At 41.1% G+C, this 14,472-nt stretch overlaps 1 protein-coding gene across 21 annotated transcripts in view; it reads left to right on the forward strand.

Annotated features, from left to right (window-relative positions):
• The window catches only part of epb41l2 (erythrocyte membrane protein band 4.1 like 2), a 170,782-nt gene that overhangs the window by 120,654 nt on the left and 35,656 nt on the right, over nt 1-14,472 (forward strand). For all 21 annotated transcript variants that reach the window (XM_080192443.1, XM_080192452.1, XM_080192457.1 and 18 more), the window contains 2 exons: nt 3,070-3,288; nt 4,201-4,288. In XM_080192443.1, the coding sequence (XP_080048569.1) occupies nt 3,070-3,288; nt 4,201-4,288 (307 nt within the window). The remainder of the gene's footprint in view (nt 1-3,069; nt 3,289-4,200; nt 4,289-14,472) is intronic.

The following is a 14,472-nucleotide window of genomic DNA, read 5'->3' on the forward strand; positions in this document are numbered from 1 at the left end:
ATTTATATAGATGATCTGGAGGAGGGAACCGAGTGTATGGTGTCGAAATTTGCTGATGACACCAAGATTGGTGGAACGGCAAATTGTGCGGAGGGTGTGGAGAGCCTGCAGAAGGACCTAGATAGGCTGGGCGAATGGGCCAGGAACTGGCAAATGGAATTTAATGTTGGCAAATGTGAGGTTGTCCACTTTGGTAGGAATAATGGTAGGAAGGACTATTACTTACATGGCGAAAAACTGCAGCAGGCGACGGTGCGGAGGGACCTCGGGGTCCTTGTGCATGAGTCACAAAAACCCAGTCTGCAGGTGCAGCAGGTGATCAGGAAGGCGAATGGGATGCTGGCCTTCATAGCGAGGGGGAATGAATATAAAAGTAGGGAGGTCTTGCTGCAGCTGTACAGGGCACTGGTGAGGCCGCAGCTGGAGTACTGTGTGCAGTTTTGGTCGCTGCACTTACGCAAGGATATTTTGGCCTTGGAGGGAGTGCAGAGGAGGTTTACTAGGCTGATACCGGAGTTGAGGGGGTTGAGCTATGAGGAGAGGCTGGATAAACTAGGCTTGTACTCGTTAGAGTTTAGAAGAATGAGGGAAGATCTCATTGAGACATATAAGATGATGAATGGGATGGATAGGGTAGAGGTGGAGAGGCTCTTCCCGCTCAGAAAGGACAGTAGGACTAGAGGGCACAGCCTCAAGATAAATGGGGGGCAGTTTAGAACGGAGTTGAGGAGGAACTTCTTCACTCAAAGGGTGGTGAATCTCTGGAATTCTCTGCCCATTGAAGTGGTGGAGGCTGCCTCGCTAAATATTTTTAAGACGCGGGTTGATAGGTTTTTGATAGGCGAGGGGATTAAGGGTTATGGGGAGAGGGAGGGAATGTGGAACTGAGACACGACAGATCAGCCATGATCTTATTGAATGGCGGGGCAGGCTCGAGGGGCTAGATGGCCTACTCCTGCTCCTATTTCTTATGTTCTTATGTTCATTGCACGTGCACCCAGATCGGCACAGTGGCCTTTTCAGCGTTATGCTGCCAGCCTCTTCAGTGGGATTAGGCCCTGTCCACTGTAGTTCAGCAGGATTCATGCTAGTGCACTCTGCAGTGCACAGAATGTGGGAGATTCCCGTTGAAAAAAACCAGCAGGACTCGTTTTAGTTTTTACACATAATAGAACTTAGAATTTTTGGGGGGAAATTGTCCTCAAAATACTTGATTTTTAATTGATATACCTAAGCAAATGCAGACTCTTGCTTTAGGTAATGTTAAGAAGTGGACCCTCAGAGCATGAATTGGCATCTATAAAAAGTAATTTCAGAATGGATAAAGGAAAAAAGATTGTATTGCCCAAATAATATGATAAATATTTTAAATACTCTAATCTGTAATGCAGTTGGATGGATTTTAAGAGGGGTGAACTTTGGCCAAATGGATATTTTTCATCTGACTTTTCTTTGGTTCTAGTATTTGTGTTTATGGAAAAAAATTTCCTCAGCATTAGTGTTGTTGGGCCCCGTGTACTGAGAATGCAAATTTGTTTGGCAGTGCATCTATTTTCATGATGGCAGAGTGTAGGCAACATGGTGGTACAGTGGTTAGCACTGCTGCCTCACAGTGCCAGAGACCCGGGTTCGATTCCAGCCTTGGTTGACTGTGTGGCGTTCACATGCTCTCCCCATATCTGCATGCGTTTCTGCCACGTGTTCTTGTTTCCTCCAAAGATGTGCGAGTTAGGTTAATTGGTCATTCTAAATTGTCCCTTAGATGTATAGGTTAGGGGAATTAGCAGGGTAAATATATGGGGATATGGGGCTAGGGCTGGAGATTTGATATATCATTGTCGCATGTATTGGGATACAGTGAAAATTATTATTTCTTATATGCTGTACAGACAGAACTTACCATTCATAGAGTACATAGGGGAGAAGGACAGGGTGCAGAATAGATATGGGTAAGTTTTAAGTTTATCTATTTATGTCACAAGTAGGCTTACGTTAGCACTACAATGAAGTTACTGTGAAAATTTCCTCCGGTGTCTGTTTGGGTACACTGGGGGAATTTAGCATGGCCAATTCACCTAACCAGCATGTCTTTCGGACTGAGAGGAAACTGGAGCACCCGGAGGAAATTCATGCAGACACAGGGAGAATGTTCGGAGTTTGCACCATGTTCCAAATTGAGCCTGGGTCCCTGGTGCTGCCCATAAAATGCTCTGTTGGAGAGTCAGTGAGACTTGATAGGCTGAATGACATCCTTCTGTACTGTAGGGATTCTGCGATACGTTATGAATTAATTTCATTGAGCAAGTGCAACAGATTTAATGTGAATCTGTGCTCCAGAATGAATGGCAAAGACTCAATGGACAAAAAAAATCTTTAAGTACTTCAAGGCAGAGGTTTTCAAACTAGGATCCATAAGGCAGTCCCAAGGAGTCCACAAAATCATTAGTTTTATGTGGATGGTTGGCATGTTGTGCACTGCATGCAGTGTTCTGAGAGTTTTAATTTCTATTTTGTTTGTTGATGGGCAAATTATTTATGTTGCTGTGCATTTGCAAAAAGAGCGTTGCCTTCTCTGTTGTTGGTAATCGCCCATAAACGTAAGATTGTGCCAACGATAATGTGGCAATGAAACTTAATGAAATTGAATAAATGACAAAGCACAGAATTGGAAGGGGATAATTTACTTTTTCTTTTCAATGAGTAAAAGTCGATAATTTTTTTCCATGTTAAAATTCCATGTATGACTTTAACAAAATATTTAAAACCAGAAATTTGTGTTTGACCGTTTTTGACCAATAACAATGAAAACATTCATAGCGGTTTAAGTTTCATGTTGTTTGGCAGGTTTGAAATTCATGACAATTGAGCTGACTTCAGAATTTTGTAATTTATTCCATTGAAGGAAAAAAGCTGTTCTCAATAATGTAGCTGTGTTAGTGTAATAGTTTGGGAACCGTAGTTAGACTATTCAGCAATACAAAATCAATATTGAGAATTGATTCGTATAGTATGAAAGAGGACATTCTGTTTTTCTTCCAAACTCACCACCTCTTGTACCATCTACTGCAGGTACTACCTATGCCTTCAACTTCGCCAAGATATCGTTTCTGGTCGATTGCCATGCTCTTTCGTAACTCATGCCCTTCTTGGTTCTTGCACCTTGCAAGCAGAACTTGGGGACTATGATGCAGATGAACACAAAGCAGGTTATGTCTCAGAACTGCAATTTGCTCCAACTCAGACAAAGGAATTGGAAGAGAAAGTTTGTGAACTGCATAAAACACACAGGTAGACACTAATGTCATTTTTTTCATCTCACGTACAGCCATTTGTTGAGTATTCTTAAACGATTAGATACTCGTGGGGAATCCTGAAGGCAGGAACATGGATAATGAAGATGACTATTTGATTGAAACCGAAGACTTTTGATCAATTATCTGAATAGTAATGTACACTCAATTGCGTTGTACTGAAGGATAAACTAACTGTTAAAATACTCTCATTTTAGTTGTCAAGGTTTGTTTTATATTATTTTGAGGGGGGAGACATGGCAGTCAATTGACACACAGCAAGGCCCACAACAATGAGATGAATGACCAGTTAATCAGTTTTGGTGATTTTGTTTGTGTGATACCACTTTATGGTTCTTTGGTAGATTCTGCATCCACCTGAACAGGCAGACTTTGTTTACCATCTCATTTAAAATGACAATTCCCTCAGTTCTAGAATAGAAGGTTGGCTTAGATTGAGTACTGGACTGGAGGACAGTCTCCTGATTCAAAAGTAAGAGTACAGCTACAATGTCAAGTGTACAATTTATTTGGAAGGTCCTGAATTTCCCAGCAAATCATCAATGGCCTGTGATCCCACCAGCAAGACCATCACGCCTGGTCCCCAGTGAGAACCTTTGCTGCCGAGGCCATTAAAGCTTGTGAGCCTGAATGATTGCTTACCGGGCTCACTAATGATATTTAAATTGATAATTGAATATTAAAATCAGATGACCTGCGCACTCAATGTCAGCTCTTTTCTCTCCTCATAGATGCTGCCAGACCTGCTGCGATGTCCTAGCATTTTCTCTTTTGGTTTATCATTTGAGGACTAGTCTGAGCTTAGATTAGCCTTTTCTTACATTGGGAGCTGACCACGTAACCACGTGTCATTATATTTTTGCATTTAACTAAGTTGTCTTTATACCAGGGGTCTATCTCCAGCCCAGGCTGATGCTCAATTTCTGGAAAATGCCAAGATGCTTTCCATGTACGGTGTAGACTTGCATCATGCTAAGGTAATTGCTTCCCAATTTTTCTCTGGGTATAATGGAAAAAGTGGGAGAAGCCTTGTTAACCAACTTGGAAGTCAAGTTCAAGGTTGTTCTATGAATCGTAATTCTGATTAAAAAAACATAAGAATACTCTACGTTAAGCATTATTTTTAAAGAAGCATTGTTTTCATAGAAGACTCATTGAGTCGTTTGCAGCACGGAAGGAGATTGTTTGTCCATTCAAGTCCATGTCCTGTCCCTGTGGAGCATTCCAATCAGATCCATTCCCCAACTCAATTCCTGTAGCTCTGCAAGTTTATTTTCTTCAAGTGTCCATCCAATAATGCCTAAAATCATTGACTGCTTTGGCTTCCTTCACCTCATGATCAGTGTTCCAGAACACTAATAATTCTGCACCCTTCCAAGGAACTTTCAAGTGTGGTGACCAGAACTGGGCACAGTACTCTAGCTGAGGTCTTACTCAGGTCCGCAAAGGTTTAGCCTAATTTTGCTGTTTTTGTGCTCAATGCTTATGTTAATGGTGCAAGTTTGCCATATGCCACAGACCAAAAATGTGCAAGTTAGGTGAATTAGCCATTCTGAATTGCCATAGTAAATGCGCGAGGTTACGGGAATAGCGCAGGAGGTGGACTTGGATAGGATTCACTTTTGGAGAATTGGAGCAGACCTAAAGGGCCGAATGGCCTCCTGCACTGTAGGGATTTTATGATTGCGTGCCTACTATACATGCCTCACTGTCTGTGGGATAACCACTCCCTGAAGTATATGATTCAGGCAACTTAATCCTCTCTGATACTCTACAGTAACTCTGTCCCATAAGTTTGGAAATCCTGAGCTGGAGCAGCCTGAGATGCTTATGACACGTGTTGTCACCTTAGACGCTTTAGATGTCCTGAAATTCCGTCATGGCACATGAATTACAAACAACAAATGTTGATGCCCATCCATGATGCAAACAAACTCCTTGGACCAAATTTTTGCAGGGTTCTCCCAGGGCCTAGTTAAGCATAGTTGAGCTATCTCGGTAGGCCTTACGAAAATGGCAGCTGGGACCCAGATATTAAAGTCCTGACAGATCTCAATTTTGCCAGAAGGGAGTGTGTTGTGATTATTGGAGGCAAGAAATCCAAACTCCATCAGTTGAAATTCGTGCTACGTTGAAGCTTTAGACTGCAGAGTGGAAGTCAGGAATTTATGGTAGTGGCGTAAATTTAATGACTATCGGCCGGTGGCTCTGACATCCATCATTACGAAGTGCTTCAGTAAGTTAGTTATCCAGCCTCCTGGATAACCTGGATCCACTACAGTTTGCCTGCTGCTGCAACAGGTCCACAGCAGACACCTTGGCCCTGCACTCAACCCTGGAACACCGAGATAACAAGGACACCTATGTCAGACTCCTAATTTATTAACTACAGCTCAGCCTTCAACATTATTTTTCCCTTGAAACACATCTCCAAGCTTCGTGGCGTGGGCCTCTACACCTCCCTCTGCGACTGGATCCTGAACTTCCTAACTTTCAGACCACAATCAGTTAGACATACTGAAAATAGTCAAGAGACAGGACAGAGTGCTAAGTGTAGCAACACTGGAGAAGCTCAAGTGCAGTCTAGAATAGGCATTCTATCTGCCGTCTTAAGCATTCACTCCCTCCACTACTGACACGCAAGATGCATTGCAGTAACTTGTAAAGGCTTCTTTGATATCAATTTCCAAATTGGTGACCCCCTATTGCTAACAGGAACAAAGGCAGCAAATGCATGGGAAAACCATCACAGGCAATTTCCCCTCCAAATTGTACACCATCCTAACTTGGAAATATATCTCTCTTCCTTCACAGTCACTGGGTTAAAATCCACGAAATGCTTCTCTAACAGCAGCGTGGGTGTACCTATATCCAAGTGAATTGAAGTGGTTCAAAAAAACAGCTCATCACCACCTTCTCAAGAGCAATGTCATCCAAGAAGAATAAAAATTAAGTATATAAGGCAAAGAGGGGAGAAGATCCTAAAATATTTTTGTGGATTTTCTCAATCAATGTGCTTCCAACCCATCAAGGAAGGACGTAGTTCTCGACCTAAATCTATTGAATAAAATGCGGCATTATTCAGTGGGTTAACATTTGGAGAACAGAGATCATACCATCACACAAAATAGAAGAAAAGGTGCTACAAATTTTAATGGCACTTAAAATGGGAAAGTCACCTGTTCTAAATGGTTATTGTGGAAACTAAGGGTGAGATTGTGAAGACTGTGTCCACAATCTTCTCATCCACCCACCCACATTCCCCTTGGATATGGGAATGGTACCTAAAGTCTGTAGGATTGCAAATGTTACATACCTATTTCCGTTTATAAAGTAAAGAGAAGTGAGGGATAAACATATTAACATGGCCAATTAGCTGAATATCAGTGGTGTGAAATGAGACAACAGTCCTGGACAAACATTTGGAGGGTGGACTGCTTGCAAGTCTTCATGATTTATTGAAGTCAAATTGTGTTTGGCAAACTTGATCTAGCTTTTCAATTAATGGAGAGGATTGATACTGTGTCAATGCGCATGTGGAGTTTCAAAAACTGTTTAACATACTACATACAATAAACCTGTTGGAAAAATTTAAGTCCAAGCATGGATTCAAAATTAGAAATGTGCTTTTGGTTAAAGACGACATATTTTTGTGTTGTGATGGTCCCTGAAAGAACTAGATTTCTTTCAGAAATGATTTCTAGTGAAACACCTTGCTTGTTTGAACTGATCATGTGATCAAGTTGCTTGAGAAATCAACAATAGAAAAAGAATCAACACTAAATTTATTATGAGGGAGAGCAGATTGTGGGTGTGAATCTGATCCAAAGCAAAGATTTAGTTTAGAACAAGCTTGCTGCAGTACTGTTTCCCAGGGTTCAGTGTAAGTTCTACGTGCTAGCTAAAAGAACTTAGAACTTTTGTTAACTGTAGGACTCTGCTAACAGTGAGTTGAATTTCTGGAGATGGCTAAGCTGAGGAGGGAAAGAGATTTTCAGATGCAAGACTTGAGAGTTAAATAATATTAGAACCAGGAGAGTTCAGACTTGAGGTGATTACGCTTAAGATGCTAACAATGCCTATGTTGAATAGTAGGTCTATGAGTGTTGGAATAAAAACATAGAAAATAGGAGCAGGATTAGGCCATTCAGCCATTTGAGCCTGTTCCACCATTCATTATGATCGTGGATTATCATCCAACTCAGTAACTTGTCCTGCCCCCACCCCCCTGCATATCCTTTGATCTCCTTCACCCCAAGAGCTTTATCTAATACATTCTTAGAAACATACAATGTTTTGGCCTCAACTACTTTCTGTGGTAGTCGGTTCCATGGGCTTATCATTCTTCAAGTAAAGAAATTTATTCTCATCTGAGTCCTAAAAGGTTTACCTCATATCTTTAGACTCTGACCCCTGGTTCTGGACATCATCAGGAACTTGCTTCTTGTATCTACTTTGTCTAGCCCTGTTAGAATTTTATAGGTTTCTGAAATTCCCCTCATTTCTCTGAACTCTAGCAAATATAAACCTAATCAGCTCAATCTTTTCTCATATATCAGTCCCTCCGTCCCAGGAATCAGTCTAGTAAACCGTCACTGCGCTCCCTCAATAGCAAGAACGTTCTTCCTCAGAGAAGACTAAAACTGCACACAATATTCTAGGTGTGGCCTCGCCAAGACCCTATATAGTTGCATCAAAACATCCCTGCACCTGCTCTCAAACTCTCTCACTATGAAGGCCAACACGCCATTTGCTTTCTTTTTTGCCTTCTGTATGTACATGCTTAACTTCAGCAACTGGTGTACGAGGAAACCTATATCCTGTCACACATTCCCCTCTATCAATTTATAGCCTGGAAATAATCTGCCTTCCTGTTTTTGCTACCAAAGTACCCGTATCATTCTGTGTCTGCCATGTATTTGCCCATTGACTCAGCTTGTCCAAATCAGACTAATTACATGGTTAGAGGTGATTTGAAGGAACAAGAAATCTCAGTCTTAAAATGGCTCTGTGATTTATACGGCTAGTCAAGTTCAGTTTTTGGTCAGTGGTAACTTCAGGATATTGATGGTAATGTCAAGAAATGATTAGATTCTTTTTGCCTGGCCCTTGTGTGACGTGAATGTTACTTGCCACTTGTCGGCCCTAAGCCTGGATATTGTCCATACACATCTGTCAGCCCAAGCCTTTGGACATGGATTGCTTCAGTATCTGAAGAGCCATCAATGGTGCTGATTATTTCTCACTTCTGATCTTATGATAGAAGGAAGGTCTTTGATGAAGCAGCTGAAGATGGTTGAGCTTAGGACCCTACACTAAGGAACACCTGCAATGATGCTCTGGAGCTGAGATGATTAACCGCCAACAAACACAACCTTCTTTATGCCAGGCCTGACTCCAGCCAGCAGAGCATTTTCCCTCTGATTCCCATTGACTCTAGTTTTGCTAGGGCTGCTTGATTCCACACACAGTCAAATGCTGCCTGTTAGGGAGTGTTATGATAGTTTTCTTATATTTAAAAACTGTCATCACCCCGCCTCCCCCCACCCCAAGTAGCCAAACAAAGTAACTGAGTGGTTTCAAGATGATTTTATTAAGTTATAGCTAACTATAGGACCCTGAATGTCCATTCAGTATGAAGATTTCAAAACTGCATTGGCAATTCAAGTCTCAGCTTTGAATATAAGTAATTAGCATTTACCAATTGACATATAGGAGTTATCTCTATCCAACTATGGTTAAGGTTACATCATGCATACATAAGGGTAGAACGTCCAATTAAAATTTGTGCATGTTATATCAAGAAATGATAGATATATCTTTGACCAATGGTATCTCAACGACCATTTCCATTGTTCCTTGTTCTAATTGCCAGACATGAACTGCAGGTGCACATCATTCAATTGGATTGTCCTTGACTCTTAACTGGGCTTGCTTTAATCAAAACCTGTCATTTGTACATATCTTTGTGTAACTGAGGTTCAGCTCGCAGCTTATGCGATTTTTAATCTTTTCACTGCCCTTTTGTCAAGGGTAATCATGCTTGTCTCGCTCCTGGTGAGGTTCTTATCTAAACATTGGGGCTTCAAAATCATTCAATGCTCTTCTTCCTTTCCCTGCCACCAAAGAGTGTCAAATTAATTTTGAGTTGGCAGCACTTGGTAGTCTTAATCTTTGCTGCAGCAGTCAATCATGGACAAGTTAATGTGCAGCTTTATATATATATTTACCTTCAGATCCCACTAAAATTGTAAACTCAGGTGCTGAAGTTCCCTATTTTTTGGACAAGAATTTGTTTGGAGAGCCCTATGCTGGAAATATCCATGCAATTCTTTGCGTAACAAAATATGCAATGGTTGAAAAAATTGGTTCAGTCTGTAAGCTACACATTTCCTGTGCTTTTTCCTCATATGTATGTTTGAGCAACTGACTGTCCTCCTACTTGGCAGTAATCTGCTTATTGGATTTAATATTAGCTTGCACTGCACTATTCAAGATCTTCTTGACACAGCAAATGTAATCAGAAAGCCTGGAATTTTATAGACCTAACACTACTACTGACTTGTTTACTATTCAAAAACATGAAGCACTAAACTCAATAAATAATAAAATTAGAATGTATATAAAATATATGCAAAGGAGAAAGTCTCAAAAGAATTATCATTCTTGCAAATAACTTGGATTAAATGAATCCATAGGTTTTCTGTGCAAGCCTGGTTAATGATGTGGCAAATTCAGTTGGTTTAGTCTTCCTTTACAACTTTGTGCCAGCTTGATATTCAAGCAGTGAATGAAACTGAAATGAAATGAAGCCTTTCATTTTAAACAAGCACCAGATTTCAAAACAACTGCTATCTTCTCCTAGCATCCCACTTTTGATATGTTTGTGTTTCATTTCCAAAGTTTGTGTTTGGAAATGCTCACATAATCTCACTCATGTGCTATGTACATATGCAACCAAAAAATAGTCAAACTAAAAATTCTCTTGTATATAATTTACTTCTCTTTCAATGCTGCACAGTTTACAAAGGAGAAATCTAGTGATTTCACAATTGAGTAGCTTATCTCATTAAATGGCAGGCTACAATGACTGTGACTGAGCCCACATTGTTTGTGACTCTGATCCTGATTCAAAAAGTTCCACTGCTACCATAGCATATCATCCAAGGTCATTGGGTACTTTATTGATCTTCAGGTTAGATTTTATTCCAAGCTGATAAGCAGGGGAGGATAGGAATGGGGCTCATTATATTCTTTTGACTGAAATGTGAGATTTCTCCCAGTTAGGAATCTAGTTACCTGAAATATCAAGAAGTGTGCAGGTGATTCCTCTAGGTCAGAGTTTCCAGGTTTCATTTGTTTGTTTTAAAATTTTTCAATGTTTTCAGCAGAATGATACTAAGAGTTGACCTGACCAAAGCACTACGATGTTTAAGCAGACTGTCACCTGTGTTGTACTACTTCTGTCTCTGATAACATTCTTGTGAAATACATTTTGGGTGGTATGGTGCCACAGTGGTTAGCACTACTGCCTCACAGCTCCAGGAACCTGGTTTTGATTCCTGGTTTAGGCCTAGGTCATTGCCTGTGTGGACTTTAAACATTCTCCCAGTGTCTGCGTGTGTTTCCTCCGGGTGCTCTGGTTTCCTCCCACAATCCAAAGATGTGTGGGTTAGGTGCATTGGCCATGCTAAATTGCCCCTTAATGTTCTGAGATGTATAGGTTAGAGGGATTAGCGGTGTAAATATGTGGGGTTATGGGAATAAGGCCTAGGTGGGATTGTCGGTTCAACTTGATGTTGATCCAGTCCATGTGGTGTAGATACACCCACAGTGATGTAGGGTGAGGGAGTTTGAGGATTTTAGCTCAGTAGCAGTGGAAAAATGTTCCCAAAGTTATTGGAGGTCAATCATCTCAGTCTGAAGACATGACTGCAGAAGTTCCTCATGGTAGTACTAAGGCCTGAACAACTTCTGCTGCTTGATTGATGATGTTTCCTCCATCATAAGTCACATAGGGATGTTTGCTGATTCTCAACGACTCAGCTACTGAAGCAGTCCATGTCCAAGATCTGGACAATATTCAAAGTTGGGCTGATAAATGATAAGCAACACTCAAATCACACAAATGCTAAGTAATGACCATCATCAACAAAGAATCCAACCATCTTCCATTTGACGTTTGATGGCACTACCAAAATGAATCCCAACCCAATGCAGTCAACATCTTGGGGGTTACCATCGGCCAGACACTGAATTGGGCCACTATATAAACACTGCAGGTACAAGAACCATGTTAGAGACTGGGAATTCTGCAGTGATTAACTCCTGATTTTCCCAAAGCCTGCCCACCATCTGTAGTGCGAGGTAGGAGTGTGATGGAATTCTCTCCCTTGTTTAGATGAGTGCAGCTCCAACAATACTAAAGAAGATGATCAACACTAACAGGACAAAAGCAACCCTCTTGATTAGCACCCCATCCACAAATATTCACTCCTTCCAACACTGATGCACCGTAGCATCAGTTTGTAAAGATGCACTGTAGCAGTTCACCATGACTGCTTTAACAGCACCCTCCAAGTCATACACCATCCTGACTTGAAACTATATCAACATTCCAGCCTGGAATTCTCAAAGCTGTGGATGTTCCTAAAACATATGGACTACAGCAATTCAAGGTGGCACCCCAGCAGCACCTTCTTGAGGACAATTAATGATGGGTAATAAATGCTGGCCTGCCCAGCGATGCCTGCATTTGATGAACAAATTTTTTATGAAGTCAAGTCAGTGTATTGCTTGGAGGGGAACTTGCATAGAAAATAAAAGCAAGAGGAAACCTTTTGTCCCTTTGAGCCTGATCCACTATGAAGCGTGTTCTTCCTGCCAAAATGGACAAGTCCTCATTTTCCCACATTATATTCCATCTGCCAAATTTTATGCCTCTAATTAAGTCAACTATGTCTCTTTGCAGACTCCTTATGTTCTGGAGAGTCAATGTTCTTACATTTTGGAGATCCAGTTACCAGGCATAGTAGGGAGTATTCTCTCATGCTCCTGAACTGCGCCTTGTAGATGAGAATCAGGAGATGGGTTATTCTCTGCTGAATTCCCAGCCTCCAACCTGCTCTTGTAGCCGTAATATACTTAAGGCTGCTTCAGTTAATTCAGGCACTCTAGCCATTGCCTGACCTAGCTTTGTCCATAACATTGGCTCATTTTCAGTTCACAGGTGTTTGAAATGGTGGTGTAATTATCACCCATCATAACCTCACATCTGTTTCTTAATGCACTGGCATTTGATATACATCTTTTACTAATATTTTGTTTGTTAAATGAACCCTGACTAATTTATTTTACACTTAGCCTTTTTAAGAATTATTTATTTGAACAAAGAAAATTACAGCACAGGAACAGACCCTTTGCCCTTCCAAGTCTGCACTGACCATACTGCCTGACTTAACTAAAACCCCCTACCATTCTGGGGACCATATCTCTCTATTCCCATCCTATTCATGTACTTGTCAAGAACGTAAGAAATAGGAGCAGGAGTAGGCCATCCAGCCTTTCGAGCCTGCCCCGCCATTCAATAAGATCATGGCTGATCTGTCGTGGCTCAGTTCCACGTTCCCGCCCTCTCCCCATAACCCTTAATCCCCTCTCTTATCAAAAGCCCATCAACCCGCGTCTTAAAAATATTTAGCGAGGTAGCCTCCACCACTTCAACGGGCAGAGAATTCCAGAGATTCACCACCCTTTGAGTGAAGAGGTTCCTCCTCAACTCCGTTCTAAACCACCCCCCCTTTATCTTGAGGCTGTGCCCCCTAGTCCTACTATCCTTTCTGAGCGGGAAGAGTCTCTCCACCTCAAGGCGCCCCTTAAAAGTCACTACCAAATCTGCTTCCACTACCTCCCCCAGCAACAAGTTCCAGGCACCCACTACTCTGTGTAAAAAATCTGCCTTGTACATCCCCTTTAAACCTTGCTCCTCGCACCTTAAAGCTATCCCTCCTAGTAATTGACTCTCCCACCCTGGCAAAAAGCTTCTGACTGTCCACTCTGTCCATGCTTCTCATAATCTTGTAGACTTCTATCAGGCCTTCCCTCATCCTCCGTGCTCCAGTGAGAACAAACCAAGTTTCTCCAACCTCTGCTTATAGCTAAGCCCTCCATACCAGGCAACATCTTGGTAAATCTTTTCTGTACCCTCTCCTAAGTCACCACATCCTTCTGGTAGTGTGGCGACCAGAATTGAACACTATATTTTAAGTGTGGCCTTACTAAGGTTCTATAAAGCATCAATATGACTTGCTAATACCCTGGCTGATGAAGGCAAGCATGTCATATGCCTTCTTGACTACCTTCTCCACCTGCATTGCCACTTTCGGTGACCTATACATCCAGATCCCTTTGCCTATCAATACCCTTAAGGGTTCTGCCATTTACTGTATATTTCCTATCTGTAATAAACCTTCCAAAATGCATTTCCTCACATTTGTCCAGATTGAACTCCATCTGCCATCACTTTGCCCAAGTCTCCAACTGATCTATATCCTGCTGTATCCTCTGATGGTTCTCATCGCTATACGCAAAGCCACCAACCTTTGTGTCGTCCGCAAACTTACTAATCAATCCAGTTACATTTTCCTCCAAATCATTTATATATGTATTACAAATAATCTGCTCCTAATCTATCTTTGAATCCCAAAAAATGCTAAACTTAATTGAAAGTGCCACATTTTCCACATTATCTGTCATCTTGCTCATTTTATCTTGGCCAAGTCAAGATGCGCATTGCCTGATCTAATTTTACTAAACAACTAAGTCACAAATGGTCTTGCATTGCTCAAAATCCTAACTGTTTGTGTATATTCCCAGTTTATTTGTTCATATACAGCATTAATTAATGCCACTGTTTAAAGTGAAAGGTCAATTCTAGCTGTTTTTATTGTATGAGATTCTTGAAATTTTACAATATAAATTTCAGAAACGTTATTGAATTTCATTAGTATGTACTGCTGTTACTAAAACACTACCACAATGGGACAGATGAAGCAGATTTACAAGCAATTCTTTTCATGCTTACCTGGTAATTAAAGCAAAAGAATGAGGCAAAGGTTCCTTTTGCATTTGTAATATGAACATGTTGCTGCAGATCCAGATA

This window comes from Carcharhinus amblyrhynchos, chromosome 7, assembly GCF_965287045.1.
Source record: "Carcharhinus amblyrhynchos chromosome 7, sCarAmb.v2.hapA, whole genome shotgun sequence".
In the NCBI taxonomy this organism is placed as follows: domain Eukaryota; kingdom Metazoa; phylum Chordata; class Chondrichthyes; order Carcharhiniformes; family Carcharhinidae; genus Carcharhinus; species Carcharhinus amblyrhynchos.